This window comes from Triplophysa dalaica, chromosome 21 (assembly GCF_015846415.1).
Source record: "Triplophysa dalaica isolate WHDGS20190420 chromosome 21, ASM1584641v1, whole genome shotgun sequence".
NCBI classification, from domain to species: domain Eukaryota; kingdom Metazoa; phylum Chordata; class Actinopteri; order Cypriniformes; family Nemacheilidae; genus Triplophysa; species Triplophysa dalaica.
This window is the reverse complement of record NC_079562.1, coordinates 20,217,228-20,240,533: the sequence shown is the minus strand read 5'-3', so window position 1 is coordinate 20,240,533 and position 23,306 is coordinate 20,217,228. Positions and strand designations below refer to the sequence as shown.

The 23,306-nt window shown below is 39.1% G+C and overlaps 1 protein-coding gene across 6 annotated transcripts in view; it reads right to left on the bottom strand.

Moving 5' to 3' along the window:
• Positions 1–237: 237 nt before the first annotated feature.
• arfgap1 (ADP-ribosylation factor GTPase activating protein 1) overlaps positions 238–23,306 on the bottom strand; it is a 34,266-nt gene continuing 11,197 nt past the window's right edge. Inside the window, exons 3-14 of one of the 6 annotated variants that reach the window (XM_056734345.1) lie at positions 22,769–22,878; positions 16,489–16,660; positions 14,508–14,608; positions 14,347–14,436; positions 14,141–14,252; positions 13,853–13,909; positions 13,677–13,709; positions 13,545–13,574; positions 5,911–5,967; positions 1,673–1,732; positions 1,339–1,415; positions 238–1,096 (exon numbers count right to left, since the gene is read on the bottom strand). In XM_056734345.1, the coding sequence (XP_056590323.1) occupies positions 865–1,096; positions 1,339–1,415; positions 1,673–1,732; positions 5,911–5,967; positions 13,545–13,574; positions 13,677–13,709; positions 13,853–13,909; positions 14,141–14,252; positions 14,347–14,436; positions 14,508–14,608; positions 16,489–16,660; positions 22,769–22,878 (1,131 nt within the window). In that variant the 3' untranslated portion in view covers positions 238–864. The remainder of the gene's footprint in view (positions 1,097–1,338; positions 1,416–1,672; positions 1,733–5,910; positions 5,968–13,544; positions 13,575–13,676; positions 13,710–13,852; positions 13,910–14,140; positions 14,253–14,346; positions 14,437–14,507; positions 14,609–16,488; positions 16,661–22,768; positions 22,879–23,306) is intronic. The other 5 variants (XM_056734347.1, XM_056734348.1, XM_056734346.1 and 2 more) reach the window with 5 other exon arrangements.

The following is a 23,306-nucleotide window of genomic DNA, read 5'->3' as shown; positions in this document are numbered from 1 at the left end:
CCGGCTGACCTCTTCATCTGGAACAGAGTTGTTCAGCCATGTCCCAAACTGCGAGCGCAATAATGCAGACGTCTGCAGCTCCAAGCCCGATCAAAACACAGCTGAAGCAGCTCATCCAGGTGTGTGCTAACAGGGTTGGAGATCCCTGTACTAGAGCATCATCCTACTCTTATTTCTAACACACAAACATGCTTCAAGCGCTCATAACTGATAGAAAAATCAAAAGTCAGAGTCAAGTGTCATTGAATAGACTTTATTATAGCATTTATCAGAAGAAGCTGTCACTCATCACAACATGTGTTGTGTTCTGGCTTCACCACGGAACAAGATGGTACAGTCAGTACGTCCAGATGTCTCATCAAATAATACACATCTGGGACACAGAGCATGTCCATGGTATGTAATAATGCCAATATTAAATATCATATAGCCCATCAAGGGTGTATTTTACAATAAAAATACAGCAAACAACCCAAGAGTACTGTTATATAGGGAATAAAAAACGAACTGCTCTTTGCCACATGAGCTCACGGGCCTTTCCATGCTTTGTTCTTGATTTAAATCATGTTTTTATGAGGAGAAGGACTGTGATAGAAACAAAATAAGCCCACCAAAGTAAAAAAAAAACGGATCTAAAAATAAAAAAAAAAAGTCAATACCTCATGCTTATGAACGACTGCTGGTATACTGTGAACAGTGTTAATAAATGAACGGGTTTCCATCAAAAACATGTTTATGAACTCTAGAGGAAAAGCAGGTGAAGATCCACTCAAACTCTGAGCACACTGAAGACGACGTCCAGAGACACAACAAACACACTTCACAAGAGTTACACAAGCATTACACAGCGAGCGTGTTGTTCATCTACCAGCCGCTGTTATCCCAGGTCTCTTCAGCAGGTTTGGAGGGATTCTTGGTGCTCTTGTCCCAGTCGTTGTCCCAGCTCTCCCAGCCGTCTGCACTACTGTTCTTCTGCACAGAGGCGCTGCTGAGAGCAGAGTTACTGCCGAAAGTCTCCCAGAAATCCTGCTTACAACCTCCGGCATCCTGACTACTGCAGGAATCTTTGCTCTGATAACCTTCCTGATATGCAGAACTATAACAAAAAACATTGTTTCTTTCAGATCGATAGCATGAAACATCTAATGTAGCAGGTACAGAGAAGAGGTCGTGGATGCTGAACTACAGGAATGTTGGAGTGAAACAGTGAAAACTAGTTTTGTACAGGACAGGAGAGGGTGAAAAAGCCGTTACAGACAATGAAAGGTTGTGGTGTTTTCTTTACTCTGATGAATGATGCTCAAAAGGAGTAAAGTGGAATTGAATGTATGTATTCACCCATCATCGGCGGCATCTGGTTTTCCACTGAAGAATGACGTCACATCATTCCAGCCCTTCGCACCGGCACCCTGAACCTGATCCAAAAAAGACACACGGCCACTTTACTTACTGCGCACATTGACATCAGCACAGCCGCCGCCGTGTATTACTGTAAAAGATTACTTCTGCATCTTGACTTTACTCACCACCGTAATCACAACGGCAGCACAAACAAAAGAAACAGAAAACAGTGAAGCGAATTCATGTGTAGAAGGGTGAGAGTTCTGAAAGCGTCTGCTGCGAGTCAATCTGATCATCGCATACGCTTTGAGAACCACACACCGACTCGTACCTTTGTGGCCAGACCTGTGATGTTGACGGCCATTTCATCAAATAACTTTCCTTCCTTCACCTGAATGTGATGAGTCACAGCATCAGTAACGGCAGCATCATTGATGTTACGTTCAGACACACACAAACACCAGATGAATCAATTGGTGATGGAATCAGATTGATGGACGTTTTACTCTTAGCAAGAAATTTTGAATGAAAGCTTTGAGATTTTACAGTAAAGGAATCATAAGTCCTGTCATAAAAGAACACAGCAGCTCAGGTCTATTTCTATTTTCAATCTGCATATGTCATCGCTGTGTTGAACTTCATCATTTGCTTGATCTCGTGTCCTCTCAAATGTGCATCAGTTCAGTTCTTCAGCCAAATACAAAGCTACTCTTCTTTGAAGATCCGTCGTTGTGATTTAATGATGGATGTTTGTGCTATGTGCAGCTTCAACATGTTGATCCCCATATCAATTTGTTTGTGTTTCATGAAATTGAGTAAATGATCAGAGAATTATCATATCTATGTAAACTGCCCCTTTCATCCAAAACGTAATTGTGTGTTTTTCCTCTGGGTGTGTCTCAATCAGGTCTCTTGTTCAGTAGTCAGGGCACTCTCATTTACAAAATGCTTCCAGTGCACTAAAAGGTCCATTTCCTTTAAAAAATGTAATGCAATAACCAGGGAGCATCTGTTCCTTTACTGAAAATCGTACAAGACTACTCAATGAACATCATGAACTTTTGAAAAGACAACCGTTTATATTATTTTACATTTAAACACACATTGCAGGGATTTACTAGTTGACCACATCTATTCATTGACATGTAACAGAATAACGAATGTACATAGTGTTCTTTAACTAGTATTATGAAATCAAGTCAGAGTGATTCAGTTGTTCAGTAACATGTAGGCTGAAGCAGTTAGGTCTCAATATATAGTGACCTAGGGTCCTCACCCAGTGCCTGAACCCACGCGCACAATATATGACCTAGAGAGCTGATTGAGACACGAGGTCTAGCTTTGGACAGAGGCATGTTTGTTTATTTTACAGTTATAAAATGAATATTGTCTTAAAGTGCACACTCTCAGCTTTATTTAGAGTATACCACACCCAAACTGGCTGAACAGCTCTTTAAATATGGAGTTGACCCCTTTTTCAAGAGACCAAAAGTAATCTGAGACTATATATATATATATATTTTATATAACACTGTGCTCTGAAAAACTTGATTCTTAATTGGTCAGCCACAAGTTCTGCATTTGGTGAAGTCTGCATTTGGTACAAGTTTTTTTACAAGTTTTTATCATTATTTCGTGTCAAATATTTATGTGATAAGTAATCATGTAATAAGTGGGATAATGTCCAGCCAGGTCCTGTTATCACCCTGTAGGCTGAATTAGGGTTTAAATTTACAGCCATGAAAAACACTGAGAGATCACTCCCCAAATTTTTTTTTCTGAATTTACGGTTTCTAGGTACAATTCCAACAGCAACGAGCCCTCCGTGCACAAGAAGCTGAAGAAATGTGTGATTCACCAGTACGAACGACCCAGGGCTTATGTAGAAGCTGCTCACCAGCACTGACCTCGTCCTTTGTGCAACGAAAGTGTCAGGACAGACCCTGGGTCGCACATTGTGGACACAGACAAATTGCGCTTTGTACCCACCTCACATTATGTTCTAAAATATATTTTATCTTAAAAACAGACTTATAAACATAAACGTTCAAAACAGAGTTAAATTAAACATGCACTATAGCAACACGGATGATGTTAGACCATGAAAGGACAAAAGATTCATTCCATCTCATTTCAACTCAATTGACTCGTTTCCATTCAGGGCGTATTCATTCATTCAGTTATCGTAGCATATAAACCAATTGTGCTTGCATTCACAATGAGTTTAGGAGTATCTCACTTGCAGTCACACGCTTCGCTTTTTCGAATAGCCTGACCACTTTCATGACAACCCGAGGTTAGTTTCACTTTCATTGCTGCTCCGTCATGTTTTCCTGCTTTTGATTAATCCATATTGAGTTTAAATTAAGGCTGCAACGACACGTTGACATATTCAATGAAGTCAACTACGAAATTACATTGATTTGCAGTGAACACTGCTTACATTCAATCATTTGAAATGATGGCAGCTTCAGCTCCAGGACATGCAGACAATCAGGCGTTATACCAAACAGTCAGACCGCGTTCAAAAGTGTGGGAATATTTTAAGCAGAAACCAAATAAAACTGTGTAAAACTGAAATGGCATACCACAGCTGCAAAACATCTATGCATGAACATCTTAAAAGAAAACATCCCTGGGCTCTCCGACCTCAAAATGACGAGACGGCAACGTAAGTATTTGAACTACTACAGTACGGAAAAGAGCAGTGCTGAAATCCCACGGGAAGGGAAACAATACCACTTATAATCATGTGACTAGCATGGGACAGGATAATAAATCAGCAGAAGTGGGCGGGACAAGGGAATTGAATACACAAATATGACTATATATTTTTGAAGTCAATTCTAGTGGCGCTGTCTCTGTACTCTACTGTTTGCTTTGGTGTGGGTAGTTAAGGGAATGACGCTCTCCACATCAGTAACAGTTGGTGGCGGTAATGCACCAAGTCCAGATCCAGACATTGGCTTTGTTCGATCGGGACAGTGAGACTTAATGAACCATTCAAAACGTCTGACTATTTCTTTAGTTTCAATTGAGCAGCTTGTCTACATAACCAAGCTGTACACATCACACGCACTCAGGGATATTTATGTTGATGATCATGCTAACATATCCTCTCATATCTTTATTTAGTGCCAAATGACCTTCAATATAACCCTTCCCATACCACACGCGCTTATGCTCCCACCAAAGTCGTGTGGCATAAAGACCAGAAGATATCAAGAGCAGGTAAATAATAAACATAACACGGGAGTGGGAGTCATTCTTCAGGGATTTGGACGGGACAGGATTCTCCCTCAGTTTATTGTGGGATTGGGATGGGACGGGAAAGCTTTAAAAATCCACTCCCGTATCACCCTTTTGCCCACAGGTAATTGACATATATCTGTAAATGTGTGAACCAAATGGCTTAAGCAATCAGATAATCAATAATCAGGCCTTCTATTATGTCCATTGTAAGTTCTTCAGAGGAGGTCTGGTCACATAAAATGAAAGGTAAAAGGTTGGCATGAGAGCATTGCAACAGGAGAACCAAGCATCACTAACACCTTCGAGAAATTCTTCTCTTCACAAGCAATTTGTCCTGCTCTCTTCATATATCTACTTGCAAGATCTGTTGTGTAGGCACAGTGACCTGGTGCTCCGGCATCTAGACCATTTGAGACATATGATCAACTGGGAAAAGAGCAAGCTTTCCCTAATGCAGTCTCCATGGCTGCCTGCCTTACCAATGAACACACCCAAGCTGGTGCTGAAGAGTCGAAAATATTTCAGACAGAAGCTAGCAGTCCGTCTGAAGCTTTTCAGAAGCTCCTGGGACACATGGCGTCCTCTGCATTGGTAATTCCCCTCAGCACATGAGGCCACTTCAGCACTGTCTGCAGTTCTGAGGAGAGCGAGGGACAGCGACACCCGGCATTTCATCATGCCAGTGGACCGACACACTCTCAGCCCCTGTCCAGACCTGACTTTCATCAGTTACCCCTTAGTGTTGGGTCAATGGACGGGTTCCTGCCTGCAATGGCATTTCAACTGCCTAAAAATGCTGGATGCCTGTGTTCCTGGAGATGCTTCCCAGTAATTTCTTACGGTACCAGGGTGTATTTCTTGAGCTCTTGGAAAAAAGGTCTACCAACTGAGCTACCTAGGTTAAGAGCCCACTCCACCCAAGTAGGACCAGAGGACATCTTGCTCCATACACTGGAAGATTATGATGTTGCATGGTGTTGCCGTCTCTGCTCAACGTCATGATGCGGCTCTGTGCTCATGTTTAAACACCACAATACAAATGTTTTACATGTATTTTAGGATCAGTTCAAAAATGAATATATGACGGAATAAGGCAAATTTTGTATAACTTTCATGCGTCCCTGCGTTCTCTTAGTCTATCACATTGCTGTTGATTGACTTCAAGTTGTTCCTGAGGTTGGTTTCTGTTTAAATGTTTGGATTGACACAATGGAGTGATCTCTTAATGTTTTCTGCGTATGTATATGATGTATAAAGCAGAGTAAATTATATCTCTGAGAGATGTGGACAAATATCAGGGTCACATTTGATCTTTACCTTCTCCTGTGTGGGTTTGATAACAGATTCATTTATTGTTTGACCCAATTCTGCAGCCTGACAGAGAGAAAGAGAGACAGAGAGAATGCATGAATATCAACATCACACATCATGAAAACATTTCAACATGTCAACAACCAACAAAAACACATGCATCTCTTACTGTTGACATTAGGCAGAAAGACACACATTTACACACTCCAGTCGTTCATGACCGGTTCATGACCAAGTGTGATATTATGCACTGTATTGAAAAAGCATTGCACTAGTAGTCATTCTTTTATTATGAGAAAGGGAAATTGCACTTAAAGAGTAAGTAGCATTTGATCATGAAAATTACATTTCATGCAGTGTGTTATGTTGCCGTGTTTGAAAGTAAGCAGTCTGCCAAGTTGTAAGTCCTAAGGTGAATAAATAACACAGTTATTGGCTTGTAAAAAAGGGAGTTGACTCTGAATCACGCAAATGAGATGTGTCTCTAACCGCCATATCTACGTGACTAGACATAGACCCGCCTACGTTTTGCTGAGACTGCCGCGAAAACTTCACTCACTGTAGCTCGTTTGTGATGCGTGTGTCGTCTAAAACCTGTGTTCTACGTTGTGAAACTAAGTGCATCTAATTTAAACTACCAAAGGAAGACCTTCGGAGGAAACAATGGTAGTAAATTCATTTTCATACGACATCAAAGGAGTATAACCCCAGGGTTTTACTGTGCGCGCATCATTTCACCAAAGATTGCTTCAATAATCTTGGCACGTTCACTGCAGGATATGTTAAAAGACTATCATTGAAAAGGGGAAATACCAAGCTTATTTGGAACTGTTAGCTTCACCGAATCACAACCTGTAAGTGTTGCTATTTATTTTTGTCTGAACTTCAAGAAATATTTGTGTACCTTATGTCTGTGTTTAGCTAATGCATATAACGCTAACGTTAACATGTACCGTTATTTCTGGGGTATTACAGTTTGTTTATCTATCTATGAACCCGGCTAATTTAAGTGTTCAATCTTTTATCGTCTATCGTCTTCGAATGTTTCTTCGTCAGATTCGGGCTCAAACTGGTAAAGTGAAATCCCTGCCATCTCTATCTATACACCGTGTATAATATATAACCTGTAAACCGTAATCCAGCAATGATGGTAGGTTTCCATTTGCAACATATGATGAACGCTGTTACAAGTTCAAGGAATGGGAAGAAGGAGGCGGGAACTGGCAAACGTTCAACAACTTTCTATAATAAATAAAAAAAACACAAAATGAAAGTAAAATACCGCCAGATCCCGCACGGTCGACTGCCGGCCACACAAACATAAAACAAAACTTAAAATCCAGGCCTGGTCCTCTCTTTGGTCGCTCGTCCTTTCATGCTTCCGATCTCCTCCAAAGAGGAGATACCCGTGAAACGCGCAGCAGACACTCATTATTATCACTCGCTCTCGTCCCAGCATAGGCTGTGCAACTGTGCGCAAGTGTTTAAGGTGTGAAGGGGCGTGTGTTCTTACACGTACAAAAAAGTATGAGCATATAACCCCGGTTCTGTCAACCTTGCACTGGTTACCTATAAAGAATCGCATTAACTTTAAGATCATGCTTATAACCTATAAAGCCCTACATGGTCTAGCGCCGCAGTATTTAAATGAACTTCTATTGTATTATAGAAGAGACACCTGTTGCACACCTGATTGCATCGCTGCCGGCGGCTAGTTTGTATCCTCTGACACTTGCTTCACATCACATTTGTTCCTGGTCTAAATATTAGTGTATTTTACTATAGTTACCTATCATTGTCGTTGCCGAATTATTTATAACTTTATTTTCAAAATCTATATTAATTGAAGCGTAACGCCGCTAGCATATTAGCGTGTTAGCTTGCCTTCTGTTTACAGTGTGAAATATCATCTCCCCCTATTTGTCTTGTGTGCTAACTGTTTCTCTTTTTAAGCGTATATACTAAGACTCATCAAGCAACCTTGGTAAATTAGGATTGCACTTCATACCGGTGAGTTATGGCTTCTATTCCTATTGTTGTTACTTGCACCCCATGTCATATGTTTAGCTTAGCTTAGGCGAGGGTTTTACATGTGATAAATGCAGGGAAGTAGTTAGGCTGACGGAGAAGATCTTAGAATTAGAGTCTCGCATCCAATCTTTATTTGAGGATAGTAAGAGTGTAAGGACTGTAGAAAACACTTCGGATGCGAGCAATGTTAGCGCACACAGCTCGGTTCCGGTTGAAAATCCCCTGCAGCTGGGAAACTTTGTGACGGTGAGACGGCATAGTCGCAGGACAAAACATCACTCAACCGTTCCGATTAAAGTCTCGAACAGGTTTGCCCCGCTCAGTGACGCACCGACTGAGAAACCTGCTGAAAGTGCCCTAGTGATCGGTGATTATATTGTCCGGAACGTTAATATAGAGGCACCAGCCACAATAGTCAAATGTTTACCGGGAGCCAGAGCGCCTGACATCAAGTCAAATTTAAATGTGCTGGCTAAGGCTAATCGTAAATACAGTAAGATTGTTATTCATGTCGGCACAAATGATGTTAGACTCCGTCAATCGGAGATCACTAAAGATAATATTAAAGAGGTGTGTGAGCTCGCAAAAACGATGTCAGACACTGTAATATTCTCTGGCCCCCTTACTGCTTACCGTGGTGATGAGATTTATAGCAGATTATCATCACTAAATGGCTGGTTGTCTGAGTGGTGCCTGCAGAATAATATAGATTTTATAAATAACTGGAAGAGTTTTGAGGGCAGACCTAACCTGTTGAAACAAGATGGTCTCCATCCCTCCTGGGATGGGGTTTCCCTCCTCTCTAGAAATTTGGCACACAGTCTTAATAATGCTAAAGTCTGACTACCTAGGGCCCAGGTCATGAAGGAGACAGAATGGCTTAACCAACTGAATACACAAAATATACAACATGTAATAATCCCTTCTTACAAACAACATAAAATAGAGACAGTGTCTGTCACCCGGATTAGCAAACATAAGATATTGCGTAAACCTCTTGAAAGTAATTTATTAAATGTTAAACAAATCAAACATGAACAAAATACAGATAATCAACGGTTACGACTCGGATTGCTTAATATTAGATCTCTCTCAAATAAAGCACTTTTTGTTAACGATTTGATAACCGATCATAAAATAGACATGCTCTGTTTGACAGAAACATGGCTAAAGCCAGATGATTATATTACTCTAAATGAATCCGTTCCCCAAGATTATTACTATAAACACGAGCCTCGTCTAAAAGGTAGAGGGGGAGGTGTCGCTGCACTTCACAATAATTCTTTTATCACCTCTCAGAAGTCTAATTTTAAATACAATTCTTTTGAAGTCATGGTACTTCACGTATAGACACATAATACTAAGGACAAAACATTTTTAAAATTTATTCTAGCTATTGTATATAGGCCTCCAGGGCACCACACAGATTTTATTAAAGATTTTGGTGGGTTCTTATCAGAACTAGTACTGGCCGCAGATAGAGTCCTTGTTGTCGGTGACTTTAATATCCATGTAGACAATGATACAGATGCCTTGGGACTGGCTTTCAAAGACACTCTTAACTCCATGGGCGTTAGTCAACATGTGTCAGGACCCACTCACCTTCGTAATCATACTTTAGATTTAATACTTTCTTATGGTATAAATGTGGACGATGTTAAAATCGTTTAGCAGAGTGAAGATATTTCGGATCATTATCTGATATTATGTTTGCTTCAATGGCCTACGGCTGCAAATCAAACTCCTTGTTACAAATATGGTAGAACGATTACTTCAACTACCAAAGATGCTTTTCTCGATAATCTGCCTGAATTGTATAAATTATCTAGCATGAGTAAAAACGTTGACGATTTTGACACTACTATTGAAAATTTTAACTCTACTTTCTTGGAAATATTTGACACAGTTGCTCCTCTGCGTTTAAAGAAAATTAAAAATAGCAGCCCAACACCGTGGTATAATGAACACACTCAGACTCTAAAAAAGCATCCCGTAAAATGGAGCGCAACTTTAAGAAAACGAATTTAGAGGTATTTCGTATAGCATGGAAGGATAGTACTCGAAATTACAGGAATGCCATAAAAACGTCTAGATCCACCTACTTTTCAACACTAATAGAGGAAAACCATCACAACCCTAGGTTCTTATTTAACACCGTGGCTAAATTAACAAAAAATAAGTCGTCATCGACGTCAGATTCTGATTATCAGCATAACAGTGATGAATTTATGAACTACTTCACAAGTAAAATCCAAGATATAAGAGAAAAAATTATAACAACACAACCAGAAGTGAAATCCGCTGAACAAACTAACTACAGCACCCCTAAGGAGAAATTGCAATTATTTTCTACAGTAGATCACGATGAACTGTCTAAAATCATTAGATCATCTAAATCAACAGCATGCATGCTAGACCCTATACCTACAAAACTACTGAAAGAAATGCTCCCAGAAATTATAGATCCTCTTCTTAGTATTATTAACTCATCTCTGACATTAGGACATGTGCCTAAAGCATTTAAGGTGGCTGTTATCAGGCCTCTTTTAAAAAAACCCAAACTCGACCCTAAAGAACTAGGGAATTACAGGCCTATATCGAATTTACCTTTTATATCTAAAGTTCTGGAAAAGTAGTTTCAACTCAATTATGCTCCTTCCTCCAAAGGAATGACATTAATGATGAATTCCAGTCTGGATTCCGAGCATGTCACAGTACAGAGACTGCTTTGATCAGAGTTACAAATGATCTGCTTTTAGCGTCTGACCGTGGCTGTATTTCGTTATTGGTGCTGCTAGACCTCAGTGCTGCATTTGACACCATTGACCACAGCATACTTCTACATAGACTCGAAAATTACGTCGGCATTAACGGAATAGCATTGAAATGGTTTAAGTCTTATTTATCCGACCGTTTTCAATTTGTAGCAATAAACAATGAGGTGTCCCGCAAATCACAAGTCCAGTACGGTGTACCACAGGGCTCAGTCTTGGGGCCTCTGCTCTTCGCATTATACATGCTACCTCTAGGAGATATAATAAAGCGACACGGAATTAGCTTCACTGTTATGCTGATGATACTCAACTTTATATTTCCTCGATGCCTCATGAAACCCAGCAGTTTCATCGAATAAAGGATTGCATAGTTGACTTAAAAATGTGGATGAGTAACAATTTTTTACTACTGAACTCGGACAAAACAGAAGTGTTACTTACTGGACCGAAAACTGCTATGCGTAACAACCAAGAATACTGCTTAACGATTGACGGATGCTCCATAAAATCCTCGTCATCAGCTAAGAATCTTGGCGTTGTATTCGACAGTACTCTCTCATTTGAAAGCCATGTCGCAAACACCTGTAAAATTGCATTTTTCCATCTTAAGAATATATCTAAATTACGTCATCTGCTGTCACTGTCAGATGCAGAGAAATTAATTCATGCATTCATGACATCAAGACTAGATTACTGTAATGCACTTCTAGGTGGTTGCCCTGCGGGCCTATTACAAAAACTGCAACTGGTTCAAAACGCGACAGCTCGAGTTCTTACACGTACAGAAAAGTATGAGCATATAACCCCGGTTCTGTCAACCTTGCACTGGTTACCTATAAAGCATCGCATTAACTTTAAGATCTTGCTTATTACCTATAAAGCCCTACATGGTCTAGCGCCGCAGTATTTGAATGAACTTCTATTGTATTACAGACCTCCACGTACATTACGCTCTAAGGGGTCCTGTCAGTTGGTAATACCTAGAATTTCAAAATCAAGTGCAGGTGGTAGATCCTTTTCTTATCTAGCGCCTAAACTTTGGAATATTCTTCCCTGCACGGTCCGGGAGGCAGACACACTCTGTCAGTTTAAATCTAGACTAAAGACTCATCTTTTTAATCTTGCATACACTACACCTCCATAATATTAATCCTCAGAGCATTTAGGCTGCATTATTTAGATCAACCGGAACCAGGAACACATCCAACAACAAATGATGTACTTGTTGCATCAAAGAGTGCAGAACAGTACTCTACTCTCAGCCAGTCTTGTCTCTTTGTTCCAAGGTTACCGCAGGATGCAGTTCATGCCCAGACCTGATGGAAGAGCTGAGAATGGGAAGCGGTGACCTGACAAGAGCTAAGAGGATAGAGCTGGATAAAGGACGCGACAACTTTGTTTTTCCTACAACATTTCAAATGCTATTAGATTGTTATTGATAATCTTAAATCCTTAATTTTTATATTTTTATTTAGCCTTGTTGTGCAAGCACTGTTGAGCTTGTGCAGAGGCAGCAGCTTTTGCCAGAGGGGAACTGGAATCCCCTGGTTGGGCCTGGGTTCCTCTGATGTTTTTTTTTCTCAATGGGAGTTTTGGGTTCCTCACCACCGTTTGCGTATTGTTTTGCGCTATCTGCCTGGCCGGGGGGGCTGCTTTAGAATTCATACTGGTATTAAATGTGTCTCATGTACAGCTGCTTTGTAACAATGAAAATTGTAAAAAGCGCTATATAAATAAAGTTGAGTTGAGTGTGTCCGGCATTAAGGACACTTGTTGGACGCAAGATTAATGTTACTGTGTGGCGTTGTTTTGCTTGGTAGACTGCGATTCGACAGCTGTGCCATGCCGGGGGATCTAGGCCGGTGTTCTGACATTTTGTGCTACCAATAGAACGTGCTACCCCCACTTACCGACCTTAGGTTTAGGTTGGGGATGTGTTGCTTTTGGTGCTAATAAATAAACGTTTGGTTGAGAATTGGCCGCATCTGATCCCTATCTTTTGTTGGTGGTTAGGTGGCGTTCATAGAAAGGACTGTAAATAACAAAATAGACACGCATCAGAATCGATGTGTCGATTGTGATGATTAATTGGCTGTTTTAGAGCCTTGTCTATAATGGCGATTAATTGACTGTTTTGGTGCCTTGTCGATTGTGACGATTAATTGTCTGTTTTGGGGTCTTGCCGTTTGTGGCGATTAATTGTCTGTTTTAGGACCTTGGTGATTATGACGATGAATTGTCAGTTTTAGGGCTTTGACATTTAATTCTCGTACATTTTTGATTAAGCTTTGAAACAACCATTTTTTCTGAATATAAGAATAAGACATTATTAAAATAAGACATGTTTTTTTGGGGAATTGCATCGGAAAAATGGGTTTAAGCTTTAGCATGTTAAAAATACAACCGCCAAATACTACAGAAATTAATTTAACGTGAACGCGGGACGACGGAAAAAGCCCATTCAGAAGTTCTCAAATATCTGGAGGATGAAAGAGGAGTAAGAAGACCTATAAGATAAGATGGGGCTTGACCACTGAGAGCTTTAAAAACTAACAGCAAGAATTTGAATTGAATTCGATAACAGACAGGGAGCCAATGTATGGTGGCCACGATAGGTGTTATATGATCAGTTCTCTCTATGTGAAATAATTGCAATGAAACCATCATAATGAGACGATTATTTCATTATCGTGACAGACCTACATTTACTCTAATACTTTACACACCACTGCCTCTTCAAGGCTTTTGAGTCCATAATAGAATGATTGGGAAAATGAACACATGATGAACACACACACACGAGAGAGAGGAAAATCAAGCATGCAGGAGTATTACCGGCTCAGGGGGAGGCTTATAACCACGTAACTATCATCCGCAGCATTGAGAGGAGAGGAACGCAGCATATATAACAAACACACTTCACCCATCAGCATTATCATCTCCATTCATGTTAAACATCACACGTACCTTCAGAGTGGCTTGGCCGGCCAGTTTTGAGGTCTGTTTAAGGAGAGAAGGACAAAAGTGAGTTCTAGTTTATAAAAAAAGCTAGTCTGACGGGTGTTGATCTATCATTTCTGTCAGACTTGTCATGTTTTGGTGCACTTTAAAGACATGCAATGGAGCATCAGGAATGTACTCACACTGTCTTTAGCAACAGATGCAAATTTACTGGCTCCAACAGCGAAACTGCTCCAACCCTTCATGACAAAAAAACTGAGTAAATAAAACACAAAGACCCAGACATGACAGTGTATATACACAGGGGATCATGACACGAACATTCTCCTCTCAAGTATGCTCAAGAAAACACTGTTATATAACATACTGTATTCATGTCCCATTCCCAGAATCCTATTTATCAGACAGTGTTGAAATAACCTAAAAGAGGAAAAAGTAACGGGCAAGAACCTAATGGCTGTGATCATTACCGAGTAGATGGAGGACATGGCGTTATTAATGAAGTCCTCATCTTTCTTGGGTGGGTTTGGAGTGTTACCGAAACCCACGTATCGATTCTCCTGCGGCCCACAACCTCCAGCACTGAAATCACACACACAGCCCTTCACATGGAGTCCTGTGTCTCTCATCAGGTTTCACTGCGCAATGGAGTCAACACAAAGACAGATGAACTCACTTTTGATAAGAGTTGACATCATCTGTTAGCCAGTCCTCAAAGGCTTTATCAGTGGAGCGAGCGTTATTCTGAGCCACCCCGCCGCTGGACCTGCAACAACACAACACACATCACTCATAATAGAGACACATCACTACATCCACTGACGGTGTCTGCTGTACCGGTGGGCGGAGCTCAGGCCTGTCTTTGCTTGAGGAGGCGTCCAATCACGAGCAGGGGAATTCTCAATAGACCATTCATTTCCTTCAGCAAGAGTGGCCACCTTCAACACATACAGAACAGAACAACCCATTGATTCATATGTAGCTATGTTCGTCTTCATGTGGCTCTGCGCAGGCTTATCGACGTGTGTGTGCGTGATTGTAAGAAATTTTGACCCGGCACCGTCGCCACATCACATTGAAGTATGTAGCTTTAGGCCCGATTCACATTTCGCGTTCACCCCGTATTTCGGCGCCTGTAAAGCCTGTACATTTAAAATAACAAATATGCGTGCGGAAAAGATGCGAAATGAGAATCGGGCTTAAAGTACCTCCGAGCATTTCCAGAGCAGCTGCAGCAGGCTGTGATGATTGGCCAGACTCACTGATGACATGATTATTCCAACATCTTCACTTCAATTTATACTTAACTCTGTTTTAACTCCGTTCATATAACGGTAACGTGGTATATTGTGTTATTGGTATTTTAATAGAATAGGGCTTCTCTTTACTATTATTTTTGGGCACACAGTCTTAAGCAGCACATGATGTATTCAGGGTTCTTCTTGGCTTAAAATGAGGTGGAGCCATCCTGATCTTGTACACACATAGGTACTACCGTACCTCAAGTGAAGTGACTTTGACATATTAATAGCTCTAATAAAATAAGATAAAAATGACAATTATTACGTTATGTAAAACATTACTTTTATTTAACCAAACAGAAATGTTTTTATTAAACAATAGCCAACTGAAGTAATCAGTCTTAATAAATGATCAAAGTTCATTCTCATCTTGTATTCTCTGTGGTTAACTTTAAATGATCTTGTATATTCACTAGTGACTGGAAAGTTCAAATCTATTAAATTCAAGCAGCATTTCTTGTGAAGACTCCCAACATAATTTTGATGAGTCTCAGGCAGCACGACATTTGACAGAGACGGCCGCCTCCAATTTCTCGATGCAGGAAAAACCTTGGACATATTCAAAATGAATATTTTCAAGCTTATAGTTTTTCATTAATAATGTTTGTTTGTTGGCTTATCTAATCCACTTCTTTCATGACACACAGCAAGTGTCCCTTTTTCTCAGCGTTGCACATACAATGCATTTACTTGGGCCGTCCGCCCAGGTATATTTATAACCGCCAAAGTACCTCCACCCATGCTAATGGCAGTATCTGTGATTGAACAACTGGTGGATAAACAGCGCTTACGCATCTTCTCTCCATCTTTCACTTTCAAAAACTTCTGATTGCATTTCTTTGTAGCTTTCCTGTAGCTCAGTGGTAAGAGCATTGCATTAATAACGCAAGGTCATGGGTTTGATCCCAGTGGATTGCAAGTATAAATGTATAGGATAAAGCAATGTAAGTCGCTTAGGATAAAAGCATCCGCCAAATGCATAAATGTACATTAATATTGAGAAATGAGTATTGTAGTTTTTAAATATGTGCTTAGTTATTGCAACTAATTGCTCTCTGTTTATAATTCAAATAGACTTCAGTTACGCCATGTGTTGGCGCTATGTTTCTCTGGGCTGCCTCCATGCGCAAAGCCACTTACAGTGCACTTATTACAGGGACAATCCCCCTGGAGCAACATGGAGTAAAGTGTCTTGCTCAAGGACACACTGGTGGTGGATGCTGGGATCGAACCAGCAACCTTTTGATTTGACAGTTCAGTGGTTTAACCCACTAGACCACCATCTCCATCACCATCACTGCGAACGCTTTTTTACTAAAAAAACTCTTTTTCTCAACGTTTTCTTGTCAAAAATAGTGCTTACACCAACACGGCGTGATGGCGTCATAAATATGCCAATTAGTTTCTCAAAATCCTGTTGGAAAAACTGTCCCTTGACTGCAAATCAAGACCACCTGTGATTTGCCAGATGATTCATTCATCTGTGTTTAACATCAGTATTCATGATTGGTGTTTACCTTGTCTCTGAAAAGAGCAGCAGCTTTGCTGTTGTATTTTTCCTGTAAATTCCAACTGGGATCATAGTCGCCTTGCAGCTCGAGAAACAAACGAAACTTTCCGTTTCCTCCAGCTTTCATCTTCTCCAGCTCAACGTCCTTCCATTTGTCCATTGAGACTGATCGTACAAAGCTATAGAGAACATGAATAAACCAAGAGAAAGACTTCACAATCAGCTCGCTTCTATCATAAAGCTGACAGTGTTCTTCAATAACTGTGTATTAAATGATATGGAGCACAGACCATATAATCTTCTGTTCATATGAAACCTGTTGTTCTTATATTTTCTTTCAACTTTGCGTATTACGGAAGAGCTTTAGAGAAATGATACTAAAGATTTCAGACCAGTCTAGGGCCCTGAGACAGATCTCTTTTATTTTGTCCCACATTCTGTTTATACCGTTTTCAATTTTCTGGATTCTGTGTTTACAGTTTTTTACTGTACACTACTAATATATTTGCCCTCATGAAAAAATACTTTGGTATACTTTAGTATTCACTTAAAGGGACAGTTCACCCAAAAAAGAAAATTCTGTTACCATTTACTCATCCTCAGCTTGTTCCAAAACTGTTTTTTTTTTGTTCTGCTAAAAACAAAGGAAGATATTTGGAAGAATATCAGGAGGGATGCATCGAAGTGAAAATTCTTGGCAGAAGCCGAATAAAAATGAAACACATAACATGGCTTTTCGCTATTCTTCAATTTATTTATCAAATTTTTCCACTATTGAATGTGCTTTATGTATTAAGTCTTTCTTTCAATATAAAACAAAACCACTTAAAATAAAATTGGGCAAAAAAAGTCTGCTAAATTAAAACAGAGAATGTTGCCCTCTCCCTTCTTGAATAGCCTATTTCAGACCTGTGACTGACTGCTGAAAGACTGTACTCTGTACCCTTACAACAAAACTCTTCATTAAAAGTCTCATTCAACATTATAAGCTAAGGAAAGGAATAAATAAAAATTGTTGTAATATTATAGGCTACACTGTAAAATGATTTGAAGAAAAAAAACACAAGCAAGCAATTCTAACTGAAAATAGACAGGCTCGTAAAAAATCTGTCATAAAATAAAATAACTTAACCCGTCACCATGGTGCAATGTGATATTAAACGCCAAATTAGAATGTTTGTGACGTCATCAAGACCTACATGCCTTCTTTTAACTTGTATCACACGTCATGTTCTGTAAAATTTATTTGGCAATTTCACTTATTCGGCCGAACATGCTGTTTTTGCTATTATTGGACTAATATTTTCGGTTGCTGAACATTCAGTGCATCCCTAAACGTCAGTAACCAAACAGATCTCATCACCCATAGATCTGTTTTGTTACGAACATTCTTCTTGATCACTAAAATTAAATGTAACTTTCAGGAATATTAAAACATACTATACATATTAATGTCACGGTTACATTCTGATGTGTTCTGTTTAGATTCAGTTTCTGTGTTTCTGTTCTCCTCATTTCTAACTTCGATTCAATACCTTAAAAAAATATAGATATTTGATTCCTTCTTCGATACAATGGGGAAAAAATAAGGCCCTACATTTTTACCATCACAAAAACCATCACAACCCTAGGTTTTTATTTAACACAGTGGCTAAATTAACAAAAAATAAGTCGTAAGCGACTTCAGATTCTGATTATTAGCATAACAGTGATGAATTTATGAACTACTTCACTAGTAAAATCCAAGATATTAGAGAAAAAATTATAACAATGCAACCAGAAGTGAAATCCGCTGAACAAACTAACTACAGCACCCCTAAGGAGAAATTGCAATTATTTTCTACAGTAGATCACGATGAACTCTCTAAAATCATTAGATCATCCAAATCAACAACATGCATGCTAGACCCTATACCTACGAAACTACTGAAAGAAATGCTCCCGGAAATTATAGATCCTCTTCTTAGTATTATTATCTCATCTCTGACATTAGGACATGTGCCTAAAGCATTTAAGGTGGCTGTTATAAGGCCTCTTGTCAAAAAACCCAAACTCGACCCTAAAGAACTAGGGAATTACAGGCCTATATCGAATTTACCTTTTATATCTAAAGTTCTGGAAAAAGTAGTTTCAAATCAGTTATGCTTCTTCCTCCAAAGGAATGACATTAATGATGAATTCCAGTCTGGATTTCGAGCATGTCACAGTACAGAGACTGCTTTGATAAGAGTTACAAATGATCTGCTTTTAGCGTCTGACCGTGGCTGTATTTCGTTATTGGTGCTGCTAGACCTCAGTGCTGCATTTGACACCATTGACCACAGCATACTTCTACATAGACTCGGAAATTACGTCGGCATTAACGGAATAGCATTGAAGTCTTATTTATCCGACCGTTTTCAATTTGTAGCAATAAACAATGATGTGTCCTTCAAATCGCAGGTCCAGTACGGTGTACCACAGGGCTCAGTCTTGGGGCCTCTGCTCTTCATATTATATATGCTACCTCTAGGAGATATAATAAAGCGACACGAAATTAGCTTTCACTGTTATGCTGATGATACTCAACTTTATATTTCCTCGAAGCCTCATGAAACCCAGCAGTTCCATCGAATAAAGGATTGCATAGTTGACTTAAAAAACTGGATGAGTAACAATTTTTTACTACTGAACTCGGACAAAACAGAAGTGTTACTTACTGGACCAAAAACTGCTATGCGTAACAACCAAGAATACTGCTTAATGATTGACGGACCATTTTAAGAATATATCTAAATTACGTCATATGCTGTCACTGTCAGATGCAGAGAAATTAATTCATGCATTCATGACATCAAGACTAGATTACTGTAATGCACTTTTAGGTGGTTGCCCTGCAGGCCTATAACAAAAACTCCAACTCGTTCAAAACACGGCAGCTCGAGTTCTTACACATACAAAAAAGTATGAGCATATAACCCCGGTTCTGTCAACCTTGCACTGGTTACCTATAAAGCATCGCATTAACTTTAAGATCTTGCTTATTACCTATAAAGCCCTACATGGTCTAGCGCAGCAGTATTTGAATGAAGTTCTATTGTATTAAAGTCCTCCACGTGCATTACGCTCTCAGGCATCCTGTCAGTTGGTAATACCTAGAATTTCAAAATCAAGTGCAGGTGGTAGATTCTTTTCTTATCTAGCACCTAAACTTTGGAATATTCTTCCCTGCACGGTCCGGGATGCAGACACACTCTGTCAGTTTAAATCTAGACTAAAGACTCATCTTTTTAATCTTGCATACACTACACCTCCATAATATTAATCCTCAGAGGATTTAGGCTGCATTATTTAAATCAACCGGAACCAGGAACACATCCAATAAACAAATGATGTACTTGTTGCATCAAAGAGTGAAGAACAGTACTCTACTCTCAGCCAGTCTTGTCTTTTTCCCAAGGTTACCGCAGGATGCAGTTCATACCCAGACCTGATGGCAGAGCTGAGAATGAGAAGCGGTGACCTGACAAGAGCTGAGATGATAGAGTTGGATAAAGGAACTGGCAACTTGACACGATTTTTCCACAACACTTCAAATGCTATTAGATTGTTAATGATAATCTTAAATCTATAATTTACCTTATTAGTAAGTTTATTTATTTTTTATTTAGCCTTGTTGTGCAAGCACTGTTGAGCTTGTGCAGAGGCAGCATCTTTTGACAGAAGTGAACTGGAATCCCCTGGTTGAGCCTGGTTCTCTTGAGGTATTTTTCTCCTGAGGAGTTTTGGGTTCCTTGCCACCGTTTGCATACTGTTCGGCACTATTTGCCTGGCAGGGGGGGCTGCTTTAGAATTCAGAAGTTTTACATAATTAATATTGCATATAAGAATTTATAGTCCATTTAATATTTGACCTGTGGTTCTCTCTCCTTTATCTCAAATGTGTGCTTTCACTGTGCGTGTGTATGAGTGTGTTTGCGTGTGTGTGTCTATGTCAATGTGTGTAAGTATTTATGCGTACTGTGTGTGACGAGCATTTGTATGTTTGTCTTTTGTTGTTTTCACCTTTTTCTTGTTTTTACAGGTATATGACTTTAGTTGTTTTTCTTGTATTCAATGTGTCTCATGTACAGTGGCCTTGTAACAATGGAAATTGTAAAAAGCGCTAGATAGATAAAGTTGAGTTGACAGTCTGAGTGGTGCCTGCAGAATAATGTAGATTTTATAAATAACTGGAAGAGTTTTGAGGGCAGACCTGACCTGTTGAAACGAGATGGTCTCCATCCCTCCTGGGATGGGGTTTCCCTCCTCTCTAGAAATTTGGCACACAGTCTTAATAATGCTAAAGTCTGACTACCTAGGGCCCAGGTCAGGAAGGAGACAGAATGGCTTAACCACCTGTCTGCTTGCCGTCTCACGTTACAGAATACACAAAATATACAACATGTAATAATCCCTTCTTACAAACAACATAAAATAGAGACAGTGTCTGTCACCCGGATTAGCAAACATAAGATACTGCATAAAGCTCTTGAAAGTAATTTAATAAACGTTAAACAAATCAAACATGAACAAAATACAGATAATCAACGGTTACGACTCGGATTGCTTAATATTAGATCTCTCTCAAATAAAGCACTTTTTGTTAACGATTTGATAACCGATCATAAAATAGACATGCTTTGTTTGACAGAAACATGGCTAAAGCCAGATGATTATATTACTCTAAATGAATCCGTTCCCCAAGATTATTACTATAAACACGAGCCTCGTCTAAAAGGTAGAGGGGGAGGTGTCGCTGCACTTTACAATAATTCTTTTATCACCTCTCAGAAGTCTAAATTGTATTTTAAATACAGTTTGACTTGACGGCGCAATCACGCCAGGCCAGGGTTGGCACATCAGCAAATGCCAAAATGTTAAATGACCATAACGCAAGGAAAGCATAGCATATGTTTATGCCCTGTTTTTAGCATCTTTAATTAATTGATTAATACATGAAGTATTTAAAACACTTTTGGACTGTTCTCTGGGCCTGTGTTAATTTAAGACTAGTCAACAAGTTGGTTTCAAAACTTTAGTTTAAACTTGAGCTGCAAGATTAATCGTTAAAAGATTGTGATCTCGATTCTAACAACCACGCGATCTCATTAATGAAAATCAAATATTCTCGTGTGTCTATTAATTTACACCTCGGACTAAAATCATAATGCTTCAATATGTGCTGGTGCTGCCGAAGAGAAACCATTATTATCATAAGGTATGTGAAGACATCAAAACAGTCTTTTCAACCACACACTATTATTACTTCTGTGTCCAATGATGAAGTAACGTTACTGGGATTAAAGCAGAGAGTTGTCAACTCACGAGACGCGTTTACAAGCTTCTACGCTCCCAAATAATCTCACAACAAATAACAGACCAACATATAAAGTAAATACAGCCTGACAAGAAAACTGCTCTTATGAGTGTCTTACATTGTTCTGATTATGCTTCACATCTCAACTCTACATGTTTGAAACGAAACTAACGATTGCAGTTTGTAGTGCGGACAAATCAGAGTGCGCGCTTATATCTGTCATTATGGTAAAACACGTATGAGTGTGTGCCGTTTATTACTCTATTTACGCTAAAAAAGAAGCTGCGCTATTAGAGCTCTTCATCAAGTTGCAAAGCATTTCATGTTTTCAAGTTATTTTAAACTGAATACTGCTTTGTTATGTTTATCAGTAGTGTCTTTCTTTAAAGACCCCTTCAAGCAGTCTGTAGATATCAGGCAAATGTATAAATCTTACTAAAGACCTGTAATTGCAAGTGTCACATTATGAATTTGTTTTACTGAGAAATATTTCAGTTAAACTTTTGCATGTAAAGGGAAAAAAAGGAAAAAACACTTTAGTTTACTTATGGAATTTGTGGTAAAAAAAATTCTCTTCATCTCCCTCCATATTACATAGATAAATATTTTTTAGATCTAAGAGAACTGAATATTAGGCCTTCTGTTTTAGCTTTGTTAGGTTCGTAATTATCCACAGTTTAATATTGTGCAAGAAACCTGTCAGATAATTTCACATAGGTTTGAAAATGATTCACAAGGATCATGTCTAGAACGACTTAGGCAAAATGGAACTGTACCACTTGCTAGACTGCTTTTCATATGTCATACAATTATAGTGCCCACAACATTCAAAAAGTAAAAAAACATCACAATAACAAGCAGAAACTAACTGGAACTGCATGTTCAATATGATACTTATTGCAATATGATATTTTTCTTCTGTTGTATGGCAGACATGATTCTTTCTTACCTGAGATGGACGCCGAGGCCTCTGTGTTTGCCCGAACATTCCAAACAGATCCAGATACCATACGTAACACTCACCCACTGCGGATTAAATGCACCACACTCGAAACACACCTGTCCACCAAATCACATAAACAAAGATACCTTCAGCAATGAAAACACGGCACAAACAAACACTCTCCCTTAATGCATCTACAAGCAAACTATGTCAAATCAAAGTGGCATAATAATAATTTCACTGGAGCCATGCATAACTATACTTTATTGGCTTCTTTTTGCAGTGATGCGGAAAACGGGGACCGAAGAAGGCATAAAACGAAAAAGTAGATAATGATCTACATTCAGTTATGTCAACAATTCACTTATAATAAATATTAACCAAATTAATATTTCAAATGCATGAAAGACGGATTGACGTTATTTGATGTTTTTTAGGACATGTTCTTTTGTCTTGTTGTCTTAAACCTTAATATTTATTATTCTCAGGCTATGTAAAGTAAGTCAAAACCAACCTAAATATAAGTATTTCAAATACTCACAAA